At 39.3% G+C, this 26942-nt stretch overlaps 1 protein-coding gene across 1 annotated transcript; it reads left to right on the top strand.

The window, feature by feature from the left end:
• Window positions 1-350: 350 nt before the first annotated feature.
• LOC115899611 lies at window positions 351-26942 on the top strand. Its single transcript, XM_030937504.1, has 6 exons — window positions 351-403; window positions 8242-8662; window positions 20783-20887; window positions 25094-25268; window positions 26414-26520; window positions 26605-26942. Exons 1-4 carry the CDS (start codon window positions 351-353, stop codon window positions 25199-25201), a joined length of 687 nt encoding a protein of 228 aa, XP_030793364.1. The 3' UTR covers window positions 25202-25268; window positions 26414-26520; window positions 26605-26942.

Raw genomic sequence — 26942 nt, 5'->3', positions numbered from 1 at the left:
CGAACCCTGGGAGATGCCGTGGGTTGGGGCAAACCGACCCTCGCAGGGCTAAGCAGAAGCAGCTGCTAGTAATAGGCACCGCCGGGAGGCAACTGGTTTCCCCGCCCGGGACGCTAGTGGCTGCCGCGGGCGCGCGGGCGGTGGCGTGGAGAGAGCCAGCGCCCGCAGAACTGATCCGCAGCTCAGGGCCGGCAGGCCTCATCTGCAGACTTACCCGATCTTGAAGAAACTCAGCAGCCCCAGGGGGCTTTCCTGATCTGCACTCCTCACCAAGGCGTCATAAAATGCCCCTTACATCCACTTCTCCCACTGGAAGGAGCTCTCTCCTTTTCCTTCCTCGCATCCGAAGAATGGTGCTAAATAAGCGTTATTCAAAGCTCCACAAGGACATGGGACGGTGGATGTCAGTTGAAGTTTCCTCACCTTTTCACACCCAGCATCCTTGCAGAGATGACCACACATCTCCCATGGTTTCCTGAGGTCAACCAGCAAGGACTGGCTTCACTTAGAAGTATCTCTTGGGTTATCTTTTCCCAAGTACTTCCCAGAAGCAAAATAAGACATGTCTGCTGCCCTGTCGGAAGCTTAAAATATTAGACAAGTGTTTTTAAATGAAGAATTTGGAAACTTAAGAAAATATCTGTCGTGTATGGAAATCCACGACAAACCCAAACGGGCTTTTATCTATCATTTTCTCTCTCTCCATTATCCACATGAATATAAAAACCCTGTGATTTTACGAAGCATACGTAAACCACAGGCATTTGGCATTTGCTCTTGTGTTTTATTTCCATACATTCGTGAATTGGTAATTGGCCTTCAAAATCTATACATTTGAAAATATATCCTGAAAAAATAAAGCTCAGCTCAACCTTTTATGCAGTTTCTTTTTTCTTTTTTTGGGGAATTAGGGGAACGTTTTCTAAAGTCTCCTCCTGGCACGCGGCCCCAGGTAGAGTCCCACTGCTTTCTCAGCCTCTGGTTCCACTACCTCGGTGATATCTAGCAATAAAATCTTTGCAGTCCCCAAATACAATCAATCTAGAATTTTTCTTTTTGGATGTTTAGATCATGCAAAGTTTTCATTACAATCTTGTTAATAGGTTTTATTTAATTCAAGACATGTTAGAAAAGAAAAACAAAATTCAACATTCTTATTGGGGAATATTTTTTCTTAAATCTTGACTTGATTGAGGTATCAGAAGTAGCACTTTGTCTTCTCTTTTCCAAAGAAAATTCGTTTTCGATTTTATTTATCAAATGATGCATCTACATTGACAGAAGTTTGTCTTTTCCTTTTATTTACAATAAATTATTTTTAGCCAAAAGACATATTCTGAAGCAAAACAGCTTCCAGAAGCAATTCACTTTCTTTTATTTATCTGCCTACCTGTTTAGCTGCCCAAAACATATCATAAAAGGATGTTCTTTCATCTTCTCTAATTTCTGAGGGCTTGACTGCTCTCTAAAGGAATGAAATTCGAATGTCCTGTTTGAAGGAGGTGACACATTTCTGTGTCTTAGATTTGGACAAAGAAGCTGTTCATAATCTTTGGTAAAATAATCTACAACTACTTAGAAACAGCCTCAGGAACTGCATCTCTCTTTTGAGGCTTCCCAGCAAAAATCCCCACGACATGCTGCTTGTACATTTCTGTCCATAGACACGTCCCTGTTCAGACCATCACCTTCGCTCTTTCACTTTTATTGGATAAGTGCAGCTGTGAAGAACCAAAAACAATACAGACTGGGAAAGAACAATGGAGATTCTCGGATTCTAAAGCTGTACCATAATTTCCAGTTTCACTTCTCTCTTCCCCGCCTCCCCCAGTCTCCTATCCAATTTGCAGGACCACGTGTGCGGTTCTGCATCCCACAGTCTCTTCTCGAGTTTCTTATACAGTTTTTGTTTTTTTTCCTCTCAAGTAGTCAGGGGAAAAAAATGCCGAGGGGGATAAAGGCCTGAAATCGAATTGCAGATCCACCAGGCAGAGCTATAGGTCGCGCCTGCACACTGGACCAGCTCCCAGAGTCTCCCAAGACTTCTAGGAGACTGCCTCAAAATACACCAGCGTCCTAGGCTTGAGAAACGAGATAAACCTTGCCTAAGAAGCTAGATTTCCGTAGAGTGAAGGTGAATTCGACGAAAGAAAACCCTTCTACCTGAGGTGAATTTCGCTTAACTGTATGAACTGGGCTCAACTCGTTTCTTGGTCTTTGGTGATATGATTCCTCCCAAGTCGCCACAGACCTGGGGGCGACCCCAGTCTCTCTCTCTCTCTCTTTCTCTCTCTCTCTCTCTCTTTCGCTCCTCCTAGCTCAATTTTCATATCAAATGAGCCACCCACCTTTGATTCTTGCAACCACATTTGCAGTATTTCTTAACAGTAAACACTGCTTTGTGATGCAAACGATTTGATCAGCATTTCTAGCTCACAATTAATTTTCTACATGCGTTTATATCCCCTTGTGTCTGGCCTCACTGGCAATCCACTTCCAACAGCACAGAATACAGGTAAACAAACGCACGCCACGTTTTGCCTCCGTGGATGTCATTGCATCTGCTTGCATGTAAGAATTACCCGAGTTGCTGGGACCCGACCCAGACCTATTAAATTAGTGACTTGAGACTGCTAAGAAATTATACATAACTTAAAGATTAAAAATTGTTATAAGGGATCACACTGCAGTGACTACAGGGTTCATATGTTTTCTTGCTTACATATGTGTGTGTGTGAGTAACTGGTTTTTACTCCAACTAACATTTTGTCCCAGTTGATCAGTAGTTTTCCTTAGCTGTTGTTATTCGAGTTTTCCTTTTGCATATATACATTCTATGATTTTAAGGGAAGTACCTACAGTATGTTAGATTTAGGCAACATTTGGGCTAGCCATTTACCTCATTATCTTCAGCAAATTAAGTGAAATCCTGGGACAGATATTTCAGAATAAAATGGCCAATAGTTGTTAGTATATTGTGCATTCTGAAAAATAAATGATAAAATTTATCCTTTGGAGTCCCTCCTTTCAAACTCACCATAAACATATGGTTTTGAGTTATGATTCAGTTTATACATATATTTAATATCATGTAGGAGCACTGGTTTTAAGTGATGGCGATAAAGCAATTTTCAGTTTTGTTCCTTAACGGATAGGTTAAAAATAATACATTTATTTGATAAAATAGAATATCGTAGCCAAACAATACACACAAACAAAATATCTCTGTTAGGAGAGAAACCACATGGAGTCAAGGAATTAAAACAAAACAAACAAACAAAAAACAGACAACAAAACAAAACAAGTCAACCCTAATCAGCAATTCAGCCCGCCATCTGACAAATATTCAAGGACACTTAGATTTTCATTACCCAAAATAGCTTTTCAGTGCCTCTTATTATATGTTAAGAAGTAAAGACAATTACCATGTTGGAGACTTAATTTTCCTCACTTTAAATATTTTATACCTATCAAACAAACAACGTATTGTTTGCTTTCCTCTTTCCACTATTCCTTTGGCACTAATTTTGGCACATTGGTGGTGCTTGGTTTGGCATACAAGGCAAGGAAGTCTGAACGTTATTTTTACTGCTACCTCTAGGACTATTCTTCAGGTTTATTGTTGGCTAAAGGAGAGCTGCTTGTTTCGTCTCAATGGGCCTCCATCCAGTCTGTGTCTTTATAGAACAAAACCTTTAACGTTACATCTTTTTGATGAATCCAAGCTTTCATATTCTGGCCTTTGTGAAATAAGGGTATACCCGTTTAGTTTTGTTTTTGCATGATGATAGAAGTCACAGAATGAAATAGATTTTTCTTTTTGAAGAGTTTAACTGTAATTTACAACTGTAAACCAAAGTCAACAAAAGTACTATCAGCTATCTGCCAAAAGCATGGTCAGGAAACAGCAAATAAGATTTAACCTAGATAAGTGCAAGTAGTATGTCTAGGGAAATGTAATCTAAAAGTCATAAACTTGAGGTCCACTCTTCATGAGTCAAACTTCGAAGCATTTCCATTCTCCTGGCCATTGGGGTTTACTTGTGGAGCATGCAGTTCTGTTGTTCTAAACCATACTGGAAGAGCAAAATGATGAATATTATTTTTAAAATTCACCTGCAATTTTACTCTTGAAGAAAAAGGTGCTATTTTAAAACTTCCTTAGTTGTGAGAAAAAAATAATAAATCTGATGTTTGTCATATGATACAGACAGTTTAAAAGAACAATCAGCCATTGCCTTTTCCAGGGGGAGGGGGAGAACGTGACTGACACATTGAGTAATCATATTCCCCAAAAGCACTCATTAAATATCATCTCTTTGTAAATGTCAGCTCACAAATGGATATGGCAGTAAGTAGAATAATCTGGATAAAAGTAAATTGAAAGTTCAGGAAAGCTCCACCTATAACAGTTGACAACAAAAAGCCTATATACAGACATACATATGTATGACAACAAAAACATATAGACATATAAGTATACATATTTATGCCAAGAGAAAAAAGTGATAAAATAAAAATTAGATAAATTAAGTTAAACATGCAGAAACATTTTATCTCAATAACTTTGATTCACTAAAAGGAAACATTCAACAGGACAGGTTTTCCTTTTTAGTTAATTAAACATACAGTAAAGTTTAGCATAGTAATTATTTATGAGACATAGGTAAAACATTACTTGAAAATTAACCTTAAGTCTTTACTTTAGTAGAAATCTAGTCAAGAATCCTAGTGTTGCATTCCTCACTTGGTCTCCTAAGCTGACAGCGAATAAAGATAAAAGTAAGCTTGTTCCCTTCACCCCAGATCCTTTCACTGCATACCTCCCAAATCCCTGGTATAATTAAAGAATCTGGTGATGTCCTTTAGAAGTCTTGATGGGGAAATTTACTTCCTAATGTTAGCCAACAATAGCTGGTTTAGAAAACCAGTCCTAATGTAATAAGAAATTGACTGGAAACAATTTATGGCTCATGTAATAAGTTCCTATTTAGTGAGTAAACTTCTCCCTAGTTTAGTTCACACATGTTTTAGGGGATCAATGGGCATATAAAATAATTTTCAGATTACAGGATATTCCAGCAGATTAAAGAGTGCATGTACTTATATAAAGGTCCTAGAGCTTAGAGACTGTATCTTTAGTCTTAGCATAACTTTTGTTGGTATTATTATTCTAGTGCCTTCAACTAATGCTCTCTAGACTGAAGAGATGCACTTTATACTGAAAGAGTTAACATAATTCCTCACCATAATAAGTGACTTAGCTAAGTGAAAGTAAAAAGCCCAGTACTGGAAACAAATGATTCATCCATTCAAAGTTTCTTTAAATTGTTTCTGTATATAAGAAAATTCCTAACTAACACCTGGGGAGGTGGCTTCACTCTAAGCTGTTCCCACATGGTCCAGTCTTCTCCCACTGGTGCTCAGGAATAAATCTTGATCTCAGTTAAAGGGTTGGATCTTCATTCTCCTTCTTAAGAATAACTGCTTTTAGATGCATTTGGCAAGTTTTTCTATAGGAAAATATATTGCCAAACTAAATAATGAAGGAATTTTCAAAGTGTGTGTTTGTGTGTGAGACAAAGAGAGAGACAGAGAGTGAAAGAGAGAATTTCTTTTGAATCAGGACTGGTCACAACATACCTAACCTGTCAGTGTAGGCAGAATATAAATGCTCAAAGAACTAGAAGCTCTTGTTGTTTTTGCCCTTTGCCTTTCGTAGATCTGTATTTGAGAATATGAATAGAACCTGAGTTTAAATGCACGTTTCTATCACATGTGTTCTGTATGTATGCCATAAGCCAGAGTATAACTCTACACTTCAGCAATTTTTGTCCCTTCATATGAAAAAAAACCATTGTCATGTCTTTATGGTACATAATTTAGGTTAGGATAGCAGTTAGGATTAACATGTTACAATATGTAAACAGCTGAATGTTCTAAGTCCAATATAAACTAACAGATACATAATTGAGTCCTTATGGCATATTCTAGTTATTCATGGAAATTCTACAGATAAATATGTCTATATCTACGTCTGTATCAAGATATGTATGTAAACTCGAATATAACCTCAGATGGATAATTATGAATATATGTTCTCACCTGTTTTGGCTTGGTGTTGCAAAGGACATTTAAATTTGTATTGAAAATTTTATTTATACTTGTATTCATCTAAAATTTAAAAATTAAGTATAATTTAATAAAAAATAAACCCATCTTTGGTGGTATTTGCAGGTGGTGACCCTATACCCAGGCAGGACTGTAAATCCACACTGTGTGCCTGTGACTGATTTGGGATTTGGATTTCTGATCTGGCTGAGTGATGTGTAAAAACCTCAAGTAGTCAACAGCTCCCTATTGGCTATGCATCTAAGGGGCTCAAGAGCATTGTTTATTCCAGCAAGTGTCTGGAATACATTATACTGGATGAATTGGCTCCTGCTACTCCTGTTTTGGAGAATATGAAGAATTTTATACTGTGCTAAAATAAATGTACTTTGTGCAAATAATTTTCCTAAATAAAAAATTCTGAATATGACTCTATCTGCTGAATCCACTACTGCCAATATTTTAAACATACAGCCTTTCTAAAAGAGTAATGATGAAATAATTCTCCACATCTTCAAATTTAGAAACTGGTTCAACATTTAGATCGGTTTTTATCCAAGGCCATGTGAAAGTGAGTTTCCCTAAAAAAATAAAATGGTCAGATATTTGGGTTGAGAACTGTTCTCTCAAACTTTAAGAATACTAGGATAAAGTATCAAAATAATTCTTCTATTTAATACATAAAAATTTTAGGTGATATGTTACTTCTGAATTACATAAATTGATTTTTAAAATATGATTTTCAAATAGATAGTATGCTTGCAATCTTTGACATGAGAAACTTTCATTGCCTTTGATAAGTTCTTAGCAAACACTTATATCTGGTAGCTTTGGGTTATTTTTTCTCCCCCCCCTAAATAAAATTTTTGATCACCTAATCTTTAAGAGTCTCTGGATTTGCTTTTTTATGTTATAGTAATTCTTTATGAATAGGTAGAAAGCATAGGTAGTAGTTTCCTCTTCAAAAAGGAAAAGCCATCCTCATCACCTGTGTAATTTGGTTAACATTTCTATTTGGGCAAGTATTGGAGTCTTATTGGGTTAACAGTTTATTGATGCATTGATTTCTACATGAAGTCTCCCTCACCCAATATACATGGTCTATTTTGGAAAGTTTCTGGGTCTAAAAACATAAAAATATCCAACAGTTAAGGACCAAAAAAATCAATCTTTGCGTAGATTTCTGATGATTTACTGTGTTGTTCTTATCTCAGAATCTATAATCTGTGGCCTTTGAAGGTGAAGGATTAGATCTCATTGTTCTGACTCTTCATGGCATCTAGGACAAGTCAACAGACACTCAATGACTGACAGAAACAATGGTAAAGTGAGTGAATCTAGACAATTTTGAAAGAGTATGTACAATAATACCTGCATTCATGCTATGATTTCTACTTTCTAAGGCCCTTTTGCTTACATGATCTCATTGGATGTGAACAATTGGGTGGGGGATGGGGAAGGGATTTCATCTGAGGGAGAGAAGAGCCAACATTCTGATGCTCACTGAGAAGTGATGAGTCCTTATAAGAGCAAATCATCAAGGTATCTGCATATCTTTCACTGCTCCTGATTGGATTCCCCAATCAAGTAAGAGGAAGTTCCTGGAGAAGGAACATCTCAGATTACTGGCTTGTAATGGATGCTTCATCCAATGCTGAAATACTTTGCAGGTTGAATCAAGGTTCTCTAGCTCCCCTTAGGTTACAGAGACAAGGGAATTTTGGGGTTACAGAAACTTCCCCCTACCATCCCAAAGCGTCCCTTGATGCAAAGAAAGGCAAAAGGTTTAGAAGAAAGGATAATGGGTTAGGCCTGGGCATTTAGTCGAGGCTCCCCTGCCCGACTTTGGGGTAATCCATTTACCATTCTTGGCCTCAGTTACGCTATCTGTAAGAAGTTAGAATACATACCTTTAAGATCACTTCTAAAGTTATTTGAATCCCAGAGGTTTTCATAAGTTTCAGGCTGACTGAATATTCCTTTATATCCAACCTAGGGCCCCTCGCCCCAAATCACCAAATCACTCCACACATCCTCCCCTTCAGAACCTCCCCATGCATACCTAGCTCCCTTGCGGTGACAGAGCTAACCCACCATCCCCTCCTTCTGTTTCTGAGACCTCTCCCGTAGAATACACTGCAGGGACCAGGCGTCCGAGACACCCCGTGGGGCAGTGGGCAGCAGGCCCAGGCTCCGGCTGCAGAGCGGAGGGGCGACAGGCCCAGTGAAGGGGCTGTGGGTGGGGGGTACGGGGAAGACCCGAGGGGTGCTGGGAAGAGGGCTCCCCTCTCCAGCGCCAGCCCTGGTGTCGCTGTGCACTCGGAGCCGCGCGAAGGGCGCCCGTCGACCCGGAGGCACAGGCGCATTTAGAAAGGAAAGAAAGAAAAAGCCACCGCTGGCTCGAATTTCTGTAAGCCCGAGCCGGGTTTTTTGCCCTAAACACCGAGGCGGAACCCCTCTTAGCGCTGCCCCGGCCTCTCTGTTACCCATTTTCGGTTTGCTTTTGGAAGAACCGGTTCCTCAGCCCCGCGTCGCCGCAGTTGTGACACGAGTAAGTGCAGCCGCGCTGCCCGGGGCCCGCCGGGGTCCCCCGCGCCCGCTTCCCACCGTGGCCCGCGCCGGCCGAGCTCCCGCCCCGCCCCGCCCGGCCGCCCCTTCGGCTTCGGCCTCCAGTTGGGTTGCGGTGTCGAGGAGACGTTGTTGTGAAACTAAATCTGACCCTGGGTTCCCAGGCGGCGGCCCAGAGCCCGCGGCTGCTGACACCCTCGGCCCCACCCGGGGGCAGGAGGGCGGCGATCGGCGCCCAGGAAGCGGCTGAGGGGCGCCCCGACTCCCAGCGAGCGCCGCCCGAGCCCCAGCCCGCCCGGGCAGCCTCCGAGGCCGAGGGCGCCGCAGCCAGGTACGCGAAGCCACCTGGTAGGGAGCAGGGCGCGCGCAATAATGGGGCCTTGCGCGGTGGCAGGCAGGGGAGAGGCGCGGTCGCCCATGGCCCACAGCGTCGGGCGCTGCACGTGGAGGGATGTGTCAAAGGCTGGTTTGTTTTCCTTTGGGGAAGTAGTAACTGAATGGGGCCTCGGGGGACGGAGGGGAGGGTCCTCCTTGCCTGATTTGATGTTGTGATTGCCGTCTTAGACATGTGCATGCGCTCGAAGCTCCCGTAATGGGAAACATTTGGAGGGCAGCCGGGGCAGGCAGATATTTAGTTTTAGCGCTTTCTGGCCCAGGTCTTTCCTTTGGCGAAAAGTGGTTTGACGGGTCCAAGTCAAAGAGGCGAGTTAAAAGACGTAGAGATGAATTGGAGGGGTCTACTTTCGGAGAATTATTATTTCTACTTTCGGAGAATTATTATTTCGGATAATTAATAATTAGGAAAGCAAAGAAAAATAAACAAGATCTCTGCTTTACCTTTCATGAGGGTTGGGGACGGGTGGGTGGGAATAATGCCTGCTGTGTAAACACTTTTCATCGTTTCCTTTATATTAATCAATGCCCACCAGACTTGTGTTGTTGTGGTAGCAAGACCGACTAATGCTAGGTAGGTAAATCATCTCATAAAACTGAAGGTTTCTTTAAAAAATTCCAGTGGCAGAGTGACTGAAATCTGTCATGAAGTGTGAATTATATATTCAAAATAATCGAGCTGGGGGCAGTGGCTCAGGCTTGTAATCCCAGCACTTTGGGAGGAGGAGAAGGGCAGATTGCCTGACGTCAGGAGTTCGAGACCAGTCTGGCCAAAATGGTGAAGCCCCAGTCTCTACTAAAAATACACAAAAATTAGCCTAGCGTGGTGGCAGGCACCTGTAATCCCAGCTACTCGGGAGGCTGAGGCAGGGGAATTGTCTGAACCAGGGAGGTGGCGGTTGCAGTGAACCAAGATGTCGCCACTGCAGTCCAGCCTGGGCGACAGTGCGAGACTTCGTCTCAAAAAATAAAAAATAAAAAATTGGTAGACAGTGTCTACTAAGCACAGAGGATCCTGGCTATGAGTGCAAAGTACAGGAATAATATAAGAGCAGGATGTCCATGTTGGTCAACGAAGGCGTTCTTCCATTTTGTTCAGAAACACCAGTACCCTCAATGTCCTGGATCTCTCCTTTGAGTTGTTCATTCAGCCACTATTGGAAAATGTGTATTGTATCAGACATTTTGTTACATGGATAAAAATGGTTTCTGCACTGAAAGAGCAAGTAGTCTGGTGGACAATTGTGATCCAATGTGACCGGTGCTCAGATGGGGAAAAAAGAGGTGTGCAGGGCTTCGTGGAGGAGCGGCCTGAATGAGACTTGGAGACCATGTAGGACTCTGGGTGGAAGGGGCATTGGCCAGGTGGAGAGCTGTTGGCACTAGGGGCATCTGGGAGTGATCTGGGGTAGCTGCAGGTAAGCAGGAGAGGCCTAGGGTAGACACTGATGTGCTGGGAGGGTAGCTGGGGTTAGATTTGAGCAGGGATGGATGTCAGACAAAATGAAACTAAATTAGACCTGTTCCCTGCCCAAGAGAGAGCAAAGTGTAACTTGTGTCACCATTTGGAATCTGTGAAGGCAGAGAGAAGTGCCAATTGAGATAGGGAACAAAGACCGGGTGCAGTGGCTCACGCCTGTAATCCCAACACTTTAGGAGGCCGAGGTAGGCGGCGGATCACGAGGTCAGGAGATCTAGACCATCCTGGCTAACATGATGAAACCTCGTCTCTACTAAAAATACAAAAAATTAGCTGGGCGTGGTGGCGGGTGCCTGTAGTCCCAGCTACTCGGGAGGCTGAGGCAGGAGAATGGCGTGAACCCAGGAGGCAGAGCTTGCGGTGAGCCGAGATTGTGCTACTGCACTCTGGCCTATGCGACAGAGCGAGACTCCCTCTCAAAAAAAAAAAAAAAAAAAAAGGAACAAAATAAGAACTATGAAAAAAATCTAAAAATCTACTAGTGGAATGATTTAGCCTATAAAAAAAAGTTGAGATGTTACAAAAGATAATTAGAGAGAGAGGTGTTACAATAACGGTATTGATTTACTAATTGTTATCTTAGTAACCTGAAATGCAACGCCTAGAAGTGTCTAATTTTTCTTAGAAAATTGACTTACATGATCTACCTATTTTTTTATGGATATAAAAAGTAGACAACTAAGTATATTGCATTATGGTTTTATGACTTTTTATCCTTTATGAAGTGCTTATCATCCATTCACACTTATTTATTGAGCATGTGCTATGTGTAGGGTGCATCATCATTGTTTTCCATCCTATTAGATGGCATTAATGCCATTGTACTGATGAAAAAACAGGTTCAGACTGGTTAATATTTCCAAGATTATAGAGTTGATAAGTGCCAGAGTTACAGACTTAAATCTGTACCCTCCTGCACCAAGTTTTCAGTCTACCCTTTGACTCATCCAGACTGGCTCTGCTTTTAGCTTTCTCTCATTCATCATTTCTATCTGTGACTTGAAAGAAGAAAGCTAAAATGATGGTTTTTAGGTTGGCATATTACACAAGACTGGAATGGATATCCCTGTCGTTGGCTTACGGAATCATGAGTCAAAGAGAATCTGAGTGAGCTTGACTGATAGGTAGAAACTAGCAAGATGAGAATTTCACAGAAATGAATCAGTTTCCCAAATATAGAACAGAGGAATTACGACTTGAAAACAGGCCATTTGCAGAAGAATTTGAGTATCCCTAAGCTCAGTAAGTGCCAATGGTGTTCAGATCCAGAGGTCATTGACCAACAGGCAGGTCCTGTGGATGGGAATGAGAAAGTTAAGTAAGTAACTCATTTTAAAAAGATGTACAATCAGGTTTCAATCCTAGAGAGCAGAGCCTTTAGGAAAGATTGTAATCTTCAAGTATTTCAAGGATCATTTTGTATAGGAGGATGTTGAAATATTGTGTTGATGCAGAAGAAAAATTGACCTCTCTCTCAGAAGAGAGCTTTGATGATTCTATTTCAGATTAGTATAAGGAAAAGCCTCCTAAAGACTAAACTTTCCAGCGCTGGACCAGGTGGCCTAACAAACTTGTTCAGAGCTGGAAGGTTAGTCTTTCAGAAGCTTTCAGGAGGTGAGTTTCTTTTCCCAGAAGTATTCATGCAGAAGCGGATTGGCTATCTGCCAAGGATGTTTCAGATGATTCCTGCCCTCGATAGAAATTTGGATTCCCTGACTTCCTTCTGTGACCCCATCACAACATCCTTTGCCATGTATATTTCCATCATATTATGCCACCCATTAACTCTTTTCTTATAGTATTGAGGAGAGACCGATTTCTTGAACCTTTCTAGCTTTGCTCTAATGTGAGTTGCCCTTTGGTTTCAAGGAAAGAGTAAAATTCAAAGAAACCCTGAATCAGTGCCTCTTTTCTGACAGCTTAATGCTTTCTCCATTACTGTCTTTTGATTTTTGTTTTTTTGGCCCCTGAGACTACAGTCCTGCAGTCTGATTCCATCAGGCAATCCTTATTTTGGTCAAGAAGCAATGAAAAGTAAGAGTCAGCATCCAGGAAATGAGGAAATTGCTTTGCTAAACTTGAATTGTGGTTGCCACAGGTTGGAAATGGGTATTGGAGTAGAGCAAGAGGGCATTTATTTTCTCATTCCTGATTTAAATACTAAAAGAAAATTAATCCTGTGGGATCAAATCAATTACTGAAATATCAATTGGATCTTAATATTAAAGAACATTATATGTTTCCTAATCCTCATCTCTTAAAGCAAGGGTATGTTTTTCAGCCCCTTCTTCATTTCTGCACCTAAGAATGAATATTGTTGGAGGTTGAACTATATAATTTAATCAAGTAGGAATAAATCTCACCTGCATTTGAGAAGGATATTGGTGGAAAAACAACTAAGCAAAGATCAGCACTAACATCATGTTTAATTTGGAGGGGCAAGGGATAGATATTATGCCCAGTGAAGAAGGCAGTCACCATCTATCAGAAACTAAACTTCAGTTTCTCACTTCCTTGATGGTACTGGGGAAAAAAAGGTTGATAACTTATAGGAATGTAAGTTGTGGCATATTTTTAAAACTCAACTTTGTTAAGCTTATAGCCCAATGAGTTTTGACAAATATACACACCCATGTAAACACTACCATTGAGATACAGTATACTTTCAATACCCCAAAAAGTTCCCTCAGGCCACTCTGCAGTTCATCACCCCCCAACCTCTGCTCCAGGTAACCACTGTTTGCTTTCCATCATGGACAAGTTGTTGTGGTATATTTTTAACATATCAGGAGGTGTTTGGTGGTAGATCTTTCTAGATAAAAGTAAAGGATAAATATAAAACCCAAAACTATAAAAACCCTGGAAGACATCCTAGGCAACACCATTCTGGACATATGAATGGGCAAAGATTTCATGAGGAAGACACCAAAAGCAATTGCAACAAAAGCAAGAATTGACAAGTGGGATATAAAGAGCTTCTGCACAACAAAGGAAACTATCAACAGAGTGAAGAGACAATCTACAGAATGGGAACAAATTTCTGCAAACTGTGAATCTGACAAAGGTCTAATATCCAGCATCTATAAGGAACTTAAACAAATTTACAAGAAAAAAACAAACAACCCCATTAAAAAGTGGGCAAAAGACATGAACAGACACTTTCCAAAGACATACATGTGGCCAAAAATCATATGAAGAAAAGCTCAACATCACTGATCATTAGAGAAAGGCAAATCAAAACCACAATGAGACACCATCACATACCAGTCAGATGGTTATTATTAAAAAGTCAAAAAATAACGAATGCTGGTGAGGTTGCAGAGAAAAAGGAATGCTTATACTCTGTTGGTGGGAATGTAAATGAGTCCAACCATTGTGGAAGACAGTGTGACAATTCCTCAGAGACTAAAAAACAGAAATACCATTTGACCCAGGAATCTCATTACTGGGAATATACCCAAAAGAATGTAAATCATTCTATTTTAAAGACACATGCACGTATATGTTCAGTGCAGCACTATTTACAATAGCAAAGACATGAAAACAACTTAAATGCCCATCAATGGTAGACTGGATAAATCAAATGTGGTACATATACACACATATACACCATGGAATACTATGCAGCCAAGAAAAGAATAAGGTCACATCCTTTGCAAGAACATGGATGAAGCTAGAGGCCATTATACTTAGCAAACTAATGCAGGAACAGAAAACCAAATAGTGCATGTTCTCACTTGTAAGTGGGTGCTGAATGATAAGAACACATGGACACATAAAGGGGAACAACACACACTGGGGTCTGTTGGAGGGTGGAGGGTGGTAGGAGGGAGAGGATCAGGAAAAATGACTGATGGGTACTAGGCTTAATACCTGGGTGATGAAATAAGTACAACAAACCCCAATGACACAAATTTACCTATGTAACAAATCTGCACATATAGCCCTAAACTTAAAATAAAGTTTAAAAAAAGTAAAGGAGTAGATATTTTGTATCTCTTCTCCTTTTGAATAGAGTAAGAAAATTCATCATTTAAGTGTAGTCATTAATTTGGACAGCAGCAAAAACAACAACTGAGTGGAGCCAGTTTTGCTTGCTGCCAGTTGTTCTGCAGCTTGTTATTGTAAGACTGATCCTATGGACTTAGTAGACTGAGAAACTGTTTGTGATATATTGTATCAAAACAACATTTGAAGAAGACTAGCAATGCCCTAAATTCAGTGGATGCAGCAGAATCAATATACCACCCTAGTAAAATTGCAAAGCTTCTTATGTGCAATTAGATTATGTTTTAGATGATTTTCTTTTGGTTGCTTGAATTTCCTCATTACATACAGGCCTTATAGGACTGTGGTTCTTGAGCTGTGTACATATCACTGTTCCTCAAATCCCTTATGGGTGTGCCATCAATAATAATCAATCATTACTTACTTAGAGTTTTCTTAATGTTGTTCACATAGTAAGTACTATATTAAAATAATTTGTAGGTTTAATGTTCTTGAAAATATAGTTTGAATTCAATTTTGCTTACCAAATAAGCATGTCATCATTCTAATAAGGATCAGTTCATTTGACTTTCTACTTACCTTGCATTTTTCATCTGAAGTTAGAAGGAAGTCACATATGGTAGAAGCAGAAATCTGATCATATTTACTTTGAAGCCTGTCTATTCTTTATAAACAGGCTTCACCCTTAAAACTTTAAATCAGCAGTACCAGTAAACGAGTGGAAAACCTATAAAAAGATATTGGTGTACACATTTACTTCGGTAGAAACCACATCTACAACTAAGACTTTCACCAAGGTAGAGACCAACTTGTTTTTCATTAACAGCTTCAATGGTTGGGATGTACCCATTTTTACTGTTTGAAAGACTGATGAGCATATGGTTTCTGAGTCTGATTCATCTGAGTATGCCCAATCTCTGTTTCTTTGATATAACCAAATTCCTTAGGAAGGCAAAGAAAGCACAGAAGAGGTGACAGACATGGCACCTTGTGGCTTCTGGAGCCATGAAGTAGTGGGTTGAGTAGGGCTCTGGAGGTCATTTATCCAACGGTTCATTTCACTGCAGGCTTCTGTTTGTAAATTTTCTTAGAAACCCCTTGATTTGATATGTTTATTCAATCTGTAGTTGTAGTCTTCTGGGGACTTATTTCAGAATAGCCCTTTTCTTTTCTATAAAGCAATGTTCAGCCACTAGTTTCCTTCTGCTTCTCAAGAATGTTAGAAAACTCAACACTTGGTGAGAAAGCAAAGAGTAAAGAGATGGTGTGTTGTAATGAAAATATTCTTTCATCCAAGGAGCCACAAGTTATTACCGGTATCTGATGGGTCTCTGGTTCATTAGAGATGAAAAATATGGCATCTAAAATCTAACCCATTTTTCAAAATCAGCAGGAAAAATTAAAATACATGTCAAGTATAAAACAAAAAATAAATATTGTTTTCTTCCCAAGCATATTACCCCCCACTCCCACCCCCACCCTATTTTTCTTCAACCTGGGAAGTCTGTCCCAATGGCCTGCCTGGCTTGACCCTTTCTCTGTCTGCTTCATGTCAGGATAATCTACACTTTCTCCAACTTTTCTTCTCCTAATCTTTTGTTCTGAAAATAGCCAGGATGTTTGTTATGAGCGAGAACTAAAATAAAAATAAGATAAGGTTTACCCGTAAAATGGGGTGCTATTGCTTATTTTGTCAACTGCCTGGTTTTAGCTGATGGAGAGAATAAGAATGATGTGTCTGTATAGGGTGAATATGGATTTAACTGAACCTGGGAAAACTTTAGGCTCAGAGCTCTCTTGCATATTTTTTTTCTTTTCTAAGGAGTAGGGGCTGTTTGTAGAATTGGGAAGAAAGATTGGCAGCCCAGGGAGAGTTTAAATTATAGCAGGAATGCACAGAATAGATTTTTTTTTTATTTTATGTACTTTAAAGTTTCTGTGTTTAAAGCTATTCTGTATTTTGAAAATTAATAGGCCTATGGATTGCAATAGGGCATAAAATATCACTTCCAAATATGTACCTCTGAACTCTTATCAGAACTCTTATCTTATAATTACAATGTCATCAACAGTGGCCCAAGTTCCTAAGGCTTCTGGGCCCCCAAGGGGGATTTTGTATGATTGCAAGTGTTTGTCAGATTATAGTCTCAATTTAGTGTTTTTCTGCAGAGTCTGTTAGATCAGTACCTAAATCTAACATTTATTGCCATCGTTCATTTGCTAGGATGTGTACACTGATTTCAACTCCTTTCCACTCCACTCTCCCTAGAGGGGCAAATATAAGACACTTCCTAAAACTTCCATTATTCCTGTATGAGGTGAGGCTACCTAACAAAATTAGCTTTTCATTAGCAGTCCAAAATCTTGCTTTCTAAAACATCCCCTTCGTTCATGGTCAGCAAAGACCATGACTGAGTTCTCCTCCTCCACTTTCCCTAGCTGGGTTTCTTTGAGGGGAGGATTGAAGAAGGCATAGTTCCCCAAGGTGTTGAAAAGATCAATTCAAATGTGGCCATCACTCCTGTTTCCTTGTTGTCTGAGAGGCCTTCTGCTGTTCCTCATGCCACCTGCCCATTCTGCTCAGCAACAGATGCCCATGCAAGCATCTGGCTTGGTACTGTGAATACCAGTCAGGCGCTCTACCACCTGGAGCTGTGGGTGCCCCTACCCTGTTTCCTATGGGTTGTGGTGGCCATGGAAGGGGCTGCATGCCACTTTCTGCTCTACTTAGATGGCCTCATACAGCTACAAAATATGGAGAGTCAGGCTATCATTAAATGCATCTCCAGCCTAACACCGTGCAGCTGTTCCTCAATTTTTTTTCAGTTGACCCTTTTTTTCTACTTAAGGAGTTGATGCAGTACATTTCAGGAAGAGGCTTTTCCTCTGTGCTTAGGGTGAATAGCTAACCCAGAATGTTAGACTTGGTAGACAGGGCCCTAGATGCCTCTTAGTCCTTGTCTCTTTCTGAAGGAAAATTTCACTTCAGGGGTCAATAGATGGGTAGGATTCCACTGTGTACAACTCCAAGAGGCACTCCTCCTCTGGAAGGTACCACCATAGTTGACTCAAAAGTGGGTAAGTAAAGGATTTGGCCATTTTGGGTAGATGCACAAGTGAGTGATTAACCCAGTTCCCTGCTTTTACAAGGTGTTGGGGATGGTCTATGAATTGGTAATGGCCACCACACTTATGACATCTGCCTGTAGGGGCGCCTCTGACACCAAGGCACCTGCCTCTGGTACTCCACACATCTCCCCAAACAAATGTCATCCCACTAATCCTCCATCAGTGTGTCCCCCTACCTAATCTATACCTAGATTAGCCTACCTGGATAGTCTTCTACTCCTTTCCTAGAAACCACTCCTCGGTTTACACAAAGCCTCTAAGAAGTTCACCTCTAAGTTCACCTCCATAAATGTTTATGTGTAGGTCTATACAGTTCTATGACTAGTTACTCTCTATGTGTGTAGGTAGGCAGGCAGGTAGGTGGATAGATAAACATCAAGTCACCAGGTTTGCTTGAGCCTGTTTCTTAGGATACTTGAATACTTGAAATAAAGTTCAGGACCAGAAATTTGGTGGATGCTTTCTAGTTGATTGAATGATAGCACCACTATTTAACTGCCTATTTATTTCTAGCTCAGAGTTTACAAGTATTCAAAAGTTGTCATCTACCAATAACATTCATTCATTCATTTTATTCATTCATTCAAAATATTTAATGAGTGCCATATGTGACTAGAACCAGAGAGTAAGGCATGGTTCTCTCTCTCTTGGAGCTATAGTCTAGTGGGGGAGACAGGTAGAGAAATAATTGCAGTTCCACTAGATGAATGCTGTTATGGAGACAGGCTTATTTATAAACCATGAAAGATCAAGTCCAGCAAGGGAATTAAAGGTTTACCAGAGCCAGGCTCCTAAATATCAGTAGACCCAGTCATGTCATATATTTCATGGTTTGGATTGACATGTAGAAATCTGGAAACAACTATACTGATTTAGCAAGCACTGGAGGATTTGTAAATAAAGTCCATGGCTTACTGTGATTTTTTTATTTTTGAGTGGTAGTCTTTTTTACTGGAGGCATCTACCTGAAGTCAATGAATGCTGACTGTTTTGACTTCTCAATAATCTGTCTTTTCTTTTTAGCCCAGGAAACAATAACAAACATGAAATTTAGTACAGAATAGTTTCATCTTCAGCAGAAATAAAATTACAAATGAAATACCTTTCATGCTCATGTAACTTGACCATTCTTAATACCTTAAACTGTTCAGTAAGCTCAGTATGGAAATATGGGAAAGAAACACATGGGAAATAATCCTGGAATATCAAATGTACAGATTTTGATTGAAACTTGTTCACAGGACAGGTATGGAGAGGATGGGAATTTATGGGAAATCAGAGGGGGCTTTGTCTTAGATCTGCTCCCTTCTGTGAGGAATGAGACTGGGCTTTGTCTTACCTCATATAGGTGCACTGTGGGCAATTTGTGTGAAAGCACTTGGTAAACTGTAAGGCATTTTACCAATGTAAGGTAGGATTATTATCATTATTTTAAAATCCCACCTTGGTCCCTGGAACAGTTAATGTGCCTCCTGAGAGTAACTTAAGCAATGAAAACAGTCTAGGATATTCTGTAATAGCTCTTCCCTAATTATGCAAGGAATCCTCTAAAAGCAATGCTGTTGAATTTTAAGATTCTGTTCTGCAGTTGAGTACAATTCAGAATAAAGTGTTACATTTTCTTGGTGTGACATAGCATCAATACATTCATATGATTTTTATTTAGTCACAACTTGACATTATGGAATTGTTTCTTGTTAAAATTACAAAACCATAGTGCTTTAATATGGCTTCTCTAAATTTTAAGAATCTAGTTATTTATGTTTTATGTTGGCCAAAAAGCACCAACTTTATGTTGACAGTGGATTGGGTATACATTTGCAGCATTGATAATATTGAGCAAAACAAACAAGGGACAATTCTCCTAGGACTTCAAAATTACTTCTTAAATAAACCATGCTTGGAATATTTTACCTGAAAATTATAAATACATAGACTCATTATATTATAAAATATGAAATAGTTGTGTAAAATATAAAGCTGCAAGATACTCAGTTAAAATTTCTCATTTTCCAGATGAAAATACTGAGGTTCAGATAGTCTATGTTATTCACATGAGATCATTCAGCTGTTTAGCGGCAGAGTCAGAACCTGAATTGAAATCTCTTGACTTCCACTATAGTAACTTTCCTAATATGTGAGCATGCAGAAGTTCAAGTACTTTTAGAAAAAGTGATACTGAAGTTACACCACTACATGTTCTCTGTTGTGTAATTTTATCTTGGTAATACTAAGATTGCATTTTACTTTTTGCTTAAAATTACATGTGCTGCACTAGTGTTTATGTGAGAGGTAGAATAATTGTTCAGTTGCCAAGCTCAAGCAAGAAAGCCTGAGAGTATCTTTTGAGTACCTCATTTGAGCATGAGCACAAAAATTAATTCTGAAAGTTAGGAAATTAGAGTGGCATTTAAATTGCTATATATATATTTTAAGATAGCTACATGTAGAATATATTTGAAAATGCCACATTTACTGTACATATTTTGAAGCATCCCCCAAACCCATTCTTCCTGAAGGTGTTGAGCCTGAAGGTACAGACTTGATCATCCATGAAACTGTGACCAAATGTAAACTTGCTAAGAAATAGTATAATATCCTTGCCCTAAGGGTAAAACACTCAACTCTAGCTTTTTCTCTTTCATCTTTGTTCAGACTACAATCATATTTCTTTGTTAGTATTTCCTCTTTGCATTGTGGTGCAGCTGATGTTGATAGATAGCATGGAGAAACTAAATTCAAAAGTAAAAAAAAAAAGAAGAGAAGAAAAAAAGCTCTTGTACTGCTGGCCCAAAAATAATGTGTGCGGAAGGATATTTAGCTGCTCCCCCTGCCTCCCTACCATCCTTTCTTTCCTTGGGCTGCAGCTGCTGACAGCAGACACAACTGAGCTATAATTTGGCCACATTTGGCTCATGTAAATTGTGATAAACAGTGAGCCCATAATATTTATTTTAAAGACTCATTCAGTGAAGGTAAGTGTTCTTGACTTGTGTATACATGCTGGTAAAGGGAAAGCTGTAGATGTGAAGGCCAGCTCTGAATTTCATGCCACACAATTAATACAGCTGCATGATGCTCTGTTGTTCACAGGTGCAGGGGTGTTGGAACCCTTTGAAGAAGTGTGTAGCTAATAGCCCATACATAATTCAGAAGAAGTCTTCAATGGAAGACCCCCGCGGGATAAATGGACAGTCTGTAAGTAAACAGAATGTCAGTCCTAAGGAAAGAGTTATTACTTTTAAAATCATCATGGCATTTTTATTGTAACCTGAGTATCTGGAAAATTGTCAAAAGCTCTGTACCAATGTACCAATTTTTAATGATTTTGAAGGTTATGAATTAAGTAGTACACTGTTTCATCAGCCTAACCTAATTTATATCTTTCCTCAGAGGTATCAGTTATCAAAAGTAGAGCCATAGTGGAAAAACCTAACCTTTAGTATTATGTAATTATCCCAATATGCATAAGATAATTTTTAGGCTTACGGTTTCTTTGCCTCAGAGAAAGCATATATTTGCCTCGTAAAACTTAAATTAATGTCAATTTTTTTATTGTTTTATATGTATTTGTTTTATGAATATACCTGTGCGTGTGTGTGTTTTCAAAACAGGTGTTTAGTGAAGAAGTTTCACAGTTTGATGAACTATTGAATGGGCTTTAAAATAAGAGAGGCTTAGGTTATATTTTGTTTGTTGTTGTGAGCAGCAGAGAAAGGGTTCACAGATTTTCTACAGGTTTGTATCAGGAAGAAAGAAAGCTACCTTTGGTTCATAAATGAATATTTCCAATTAGGGGTCATCTTACAAATAACCTTTGAGTTATTTAGAACTTGAATAATTCAATGAATTTTAATTTTATAAAAGCATACTTCAGTAAGTTAAAGTTATTTTCTTGGAAAATTTCCATACCAACATTTGGGGCGGCATCCGTGACTTTGCATTGTAAGTCCCCTGACCAGATAAGATGCTTTCTGATCTGTGATTTCATAGCTCAGCTTTGTTCAAGGTAGAATTATTCCAAGCCTGAAGCGTGATCTTTAGTAACACTGTTGTGGTTCCTGTAAATATGTGTTTTACAAGACCTGTTGGTGTTATGCAATAAGCCGGGACTGCTAATGGATGGGAATTTTAATAACAAATGGTCAAGTGCTATCAAGGTATCTTTGCAGTCACACTGTATATAATTACCGAGTGTATTTTATGGATCTTCTAAGTCAACTTGTGAGATAATTCACATAAAGCACTTTGAGATCACTTTGTATCATGTAGCTTTTACCCGAAACAGAAAATGAACTCAACCCATTTAATTCATTTGTTTGTTTGTTTAAACTCCTATGATGGGTCTGTGATATTTGAATTTATTAGGTTAAAATACTTTTGTAGTTCATATAAAAATAATGAAAAATAAACTCATTAATAATTCTTACTGCCACCTTTCATGAACTCTGCTCCCTAGATGGAGGCAAATTGATACATTGGAGAATCACCAACTAATTTAATAATAACTGCAAAGAAATGCTGCCAATAATGTTTCTTTTGATACCTTGTATTATGCAAATTCTAATTTAAGACAGAATTTAAGACAGAAGACATTAAGTAAGATTTGAGACTAAAATAACAAATAGGTAAGAATGTAAAGATTAAAAGAATTTATTTGGCCATCATAATAAAAGATACGTGAGAGGGCAATATAATTGCGTCTCATTTTCTCCTGTTTTTGTTATGTGAGAATGAAGCATTTTCAACCTTGAAAGGTATCTGGCTATCTCAGAGGTGCAGAGCAAGGAAGGGGTATTTCTCACGGGCAGACACTGTGTGGCACTGATTGGAGACTCTGTCCTGGCAATTTGGCAGCTGCCTGCTCAGCCAGGAGGGGTCACAATCTCTTCAGAGGCCTTCGTGTGAGGCCTTGGGTGGGCTCCTCGGGCTTCCTTTGGCTCTCAGGTTTCTCCTTTCCTTTAGGAAGGTGGGGAGAGAGGCTCAAGATGGGAAGAGGATGTAGAATGTAGCTAAAAACATTAAGGTAACTCAAGAATATAAAGAATTTAAAGGTGGTTGTGCTACCGTACTCCAGCCTGGGCCACACAGCCAAGGCCCTGTCTCCTTAAGGAATCGAAAGGAGTCCTGGACCAGTATCCAAAGTGCTCACACTTTCAAACATGATTGAACATTCCCTTGCTCATCACATTCATCTTTCACAAGTTTATGTCACAAAACATTTCAGCCATATTTAGAGTAAAAAACCCCTGTGCCCACTTCAACAGTTAACAGCATTCTGCCATTCTCATTCCATCTTCCCCCCACCTGCTCATCACACCACCACCGAAAGATTGCTGTTTTTCTTTACAGTTTTCTAAGATAAGATGTATATGGATTACAAGGCACAAATCTTAACTGCCCCATTTTGACAAATGGATGTAGCTGTGTAACCTACACCTTGTGTCATAAATTGGAACATCTCCATCTTCCCAGAAAGCCCTCTTGGACCCTTCACCCTCAGTACCTCCCCAGTACTCACCCTCTGACCCTACAGGCAACCGCTGTTCTAATTGTTTCTACTTTTCCTCAGTTTTGCCTGTTCTAAAAGTTCATGCAAGTGGAATCGTCAGTGTGTTTCTGGCTTCCTTCACTTAGGACCATGTCTGTGAGGGTAATCAGTGATGTTGCATGTGTCCATAGGTTATTCCTTTTTATGGATGAGTTGTATCCATTGCGTCCATGATATATTCTAAAAATATATTAAATCTACTCCAAGTACTTCTCTGGGAACCTTGATTTTTGCATCTGTAAAATGAGAAAAGTAAAATCCATATAACCTAAGGTCCTTTCCAGTTTTATTATTTTATACTTCTTTCTTACACTCTGTAGCTCTTTGCTCACAGAATTACACCTACTAATGGTGCATTCTGGATTGTACCTTTTCTAGTAAGGCTGAAATACTTGCCTCCATAAGCATATTTCTGATCAAAGGAATCAGACTTTTGATCTTGTCAGAAAGATGATATTAAAGACAAAATAATACTTCCTGAAAGTTTTTTCACACAATGCCAGCTTACAAAGCATATTTGTAACTCTCAACATGTGCTATTATTAGTATCATATTATGAATCTTTATTGCTGTTGTAAACAACAATTCTTTCTCAAGTCTCAATGGTTCTTTCTCTACTCCATAGATACATATATGACAAGATCGAAAGAGAAGGTGGCGATGCCTCTTCATGTCTTTCTTTCAGCTCAGAGCTCTGGGCTGAGGAGGAGGCTGACAATAGTTACCAGTGTACTTTTGGCTCCATGATGTCTGTTGAGCCTAGAGAGTCTCTCTGTGGGAAAGGCTAAGAGGAGCTTCCCTGTGCTTTCAGTGGATGGGAGGGTGGTAGTGCAGGGAAGCCCTTAAACAAGGGTGTGTTCATTCCAAGGGTGTTTTCATTCTTCTTCTTGGTGCTACCACTGTCACTGTGAGATCTGAAGCTAAAAATTCTGAGGGGACTGATGATACTTGAGGAAGGGGAAATAGCTAATCGTATTAACATTGAAAAGTGCAATATTCCTATCATGTAGCCTCTTGACCCTAGCAGAGCTTTGGAAATATGTCTATCCTATGATGAAAGACCATGGGCAGAGGTGAAGCTACTTCTTATTTTGATCCTATGACCCTGAGTAGAAGTGTTAAATCAGAAAATCCACCTTTCTAATTCTGGAAGGTTCTGCTTATGTGTCTTCTGTATTTAAGAAGCAGCAGTAACACGTGTGATTTTGTAAGTTCTATCCACTCGTCTCTTCACTTCATGAGGACATCATGGAGAGGAGGAGGTTTGTGGGCTTTCACATCATTTCTGTCATGATCTTGCCACTCCTCTATTCGCCTCTGAGGGGTTCCCATCTGGATGAGCACAGTTCCACTCTCTCAGCAGCCACGGCAGTGAAACCGCTGACACCTTCGTGGCATTGTCCCCATCCAAGGTAAACACTGGAAACACAAGCATCAAACAGCAGAGCTATAACCACTTCTTTCAGCTTCTTTAGTTTAGAAGGATTTCTAGAAAGAAATCCTGTCAAGATAAAACAAAAACAAAAACAAAAACCAAAACAAAATCCAAAAAAAAAAAAAAAACAGAACCTACTAACTTTTTTTAAAGTGAATTTTAAAAATAAATCATTCTATTTTCCTTATGAAGTTGTGAAGCCTGCAGTTAAAAACCTACCACTCAATAACCCAAAACTTGTGTCTGAATCAAATAGAGAGCCTAGTGTTTTGGAAACTACATTTTAGATTTGAAGTCATAAGACCTGATTTTACCTTTTACTAGCTGTATGACCTGGGGCAGATTTATAAGCATCAGTCTCTTCTGCTATAAAACAGATAATATTTACCTTCTTTGATTTAAAATCACAATTTTGTAGGTCAAGTGGGATCGTGTATTCAAATGTTATTTGAAAACTGAAAAGTACAACATAACTCCAATGCACTTTTTATTGGAAACATCTCTAGAAAAATGTGACCAAGAATAAAAAATTATCTGGCCACCTGCAAGTCTACAATACAATTTTAAAAATGTGACCATCACACCTGCATCAAGTATTATAAATACCAACCCTGCATATATTTGATCATGATGTTGTCAGCTCATGCATTGGGGGTGGAATTAGGTCTCCTAAGACTCTAAAAGGAGCATTTTGTTATAAATGGTAGATACTTAATTTACTTTTCTTTCAAAAATTTTAGATGATGATATTCTAGATCTTCTTGGAATAATTTTATTTTAGGGCTCCATTGTACTCTCATAACTGTACCTCTTGTGCCTCCTTTAAGTTATGATAAATTTGAAGTGTTAAGAGCAGCTTTTGCTGAGATGCTGGGTTTTGCAAGAAAACTATTAAATAAAATATGTATGTACCTTATTCCTGTACTTGGAGATTCTAGCAATAAAAGGTGACTTTTAACCAAACTGGAAAAATTAATTATTTATTTTTTAATAGAAAGAAACCCACTCTTTAGCAGAAGTTACTAAAAGTAGTTATACGAGTATAATACACGTGTAGAAGTGAAATTAACTGGGAAATTTTATGCTAAATCAGGGTTTCATTTATTCAGCTTTAACCCAAGTGAGATTTTATATAAGTGAAACTTTTAGATAGCTTAATTATAAAACCATGGAATCCCGAAATTTACAATTTCATTTTTTAAAGCAGAGCATCTTTATTAGAAGCCTACATTCTTTTCTTAGAACTTCTGTAACAAAGTACCACAAAGTGGGTGGCTTTAAACAACAGAAATTCATTGCTGCACAGTTCTAGAGGCTAGAAGTCCAAATTCAACATGTTAGCAGGGCCATGCTCCCTCTGGAACCTGGAGGGGAATCCTTCCTTAGCTTCTGGGAGTGTGCTGGCCATCCTTGGCTTTCTAGGACTTGTAGCTGCAGCACTTCAATCTCTACCTATATTGTCACATGGCCTTCGCTCCTCTTACATCTGTGCCCCTCCATGTCTTCTTATAAAGACACCAGTGATATTGGATTAGGGCCCATCTTAATGACCTCATCTTAATTTCATTACGTCTTGTAAAGACTCTATTTCCAAATAAAGTCACATTCACAGAGAGTGGGGATTAGGATTTCCACTTATTGTTTCTGGAGAGATACAATTCAACCCATAACAGAAATGAATAAGAGTGTGGGGCCTAAACACTTATCTTTTTGCCTGCCTATCCCCCTCCTGTCTCAGCACCTTGAATAACTAGTTTATGTGGTTGCAAGTAATGAAACTTATCATGAGCTGGCATAAGCAAACAAAAGGAAAGTCTTAAGAAAGAGGGCATCTGGGGAATTCAGGTAATTTTTTTTTCTTTTTTCCTGCATGTTTTATTCAGTCCTCTTTTTGTTTATAGACTGGCTTTCTCTGTTCCCCTTGCACAGTGCTGGCTAACCACCATGGTTTATACATTACTGGGTCATCCACCATGCAGGAAGAAAACCTCTGATCGGTCCTGAATGCGTCGTGATCCTGTGCTTGATAGAGCAGGTCACTGCAGCAGAAACACCACAGTTCCCAGAGGAGGGGCTGGGCAGACCACCCAATAATTGGCTGTTGGGATGGACCTTCAGAAAACTCCCAGGTTGAGATCACTGAAGCACCAGTTTGAAAGCACATATCTGATCCTACCTCATCATTTTACAGATGGGGAGATTTAACCCTTGATATGCCATCACCTATAATCTATTTGATGGAAAAGCTAATAATGAATATATAATTA

The sequence above is a fragment of the Rhinopithecus roxellana genome, chromosome 9, assembly GCF_007565055.1.
Source record: "Rhinopithecus roxellana isolate Shanxi Qingling chromosome 9, ASM756505v1, whole genome shotgun sequence".
In the NCBI taxonomy this organism is placed as follows: Eukaryota; Metazoa; Chordata; class Mammalia; order Primates; family Cercopithecidae; genus Rhinopithecus; species Rhinopithecus roxellana.
The sequence above is the reverse complement of the archived record's forward strand: the minus strand, read 5'-3'. Positions and strand labels throughout refer to the sequence as shown.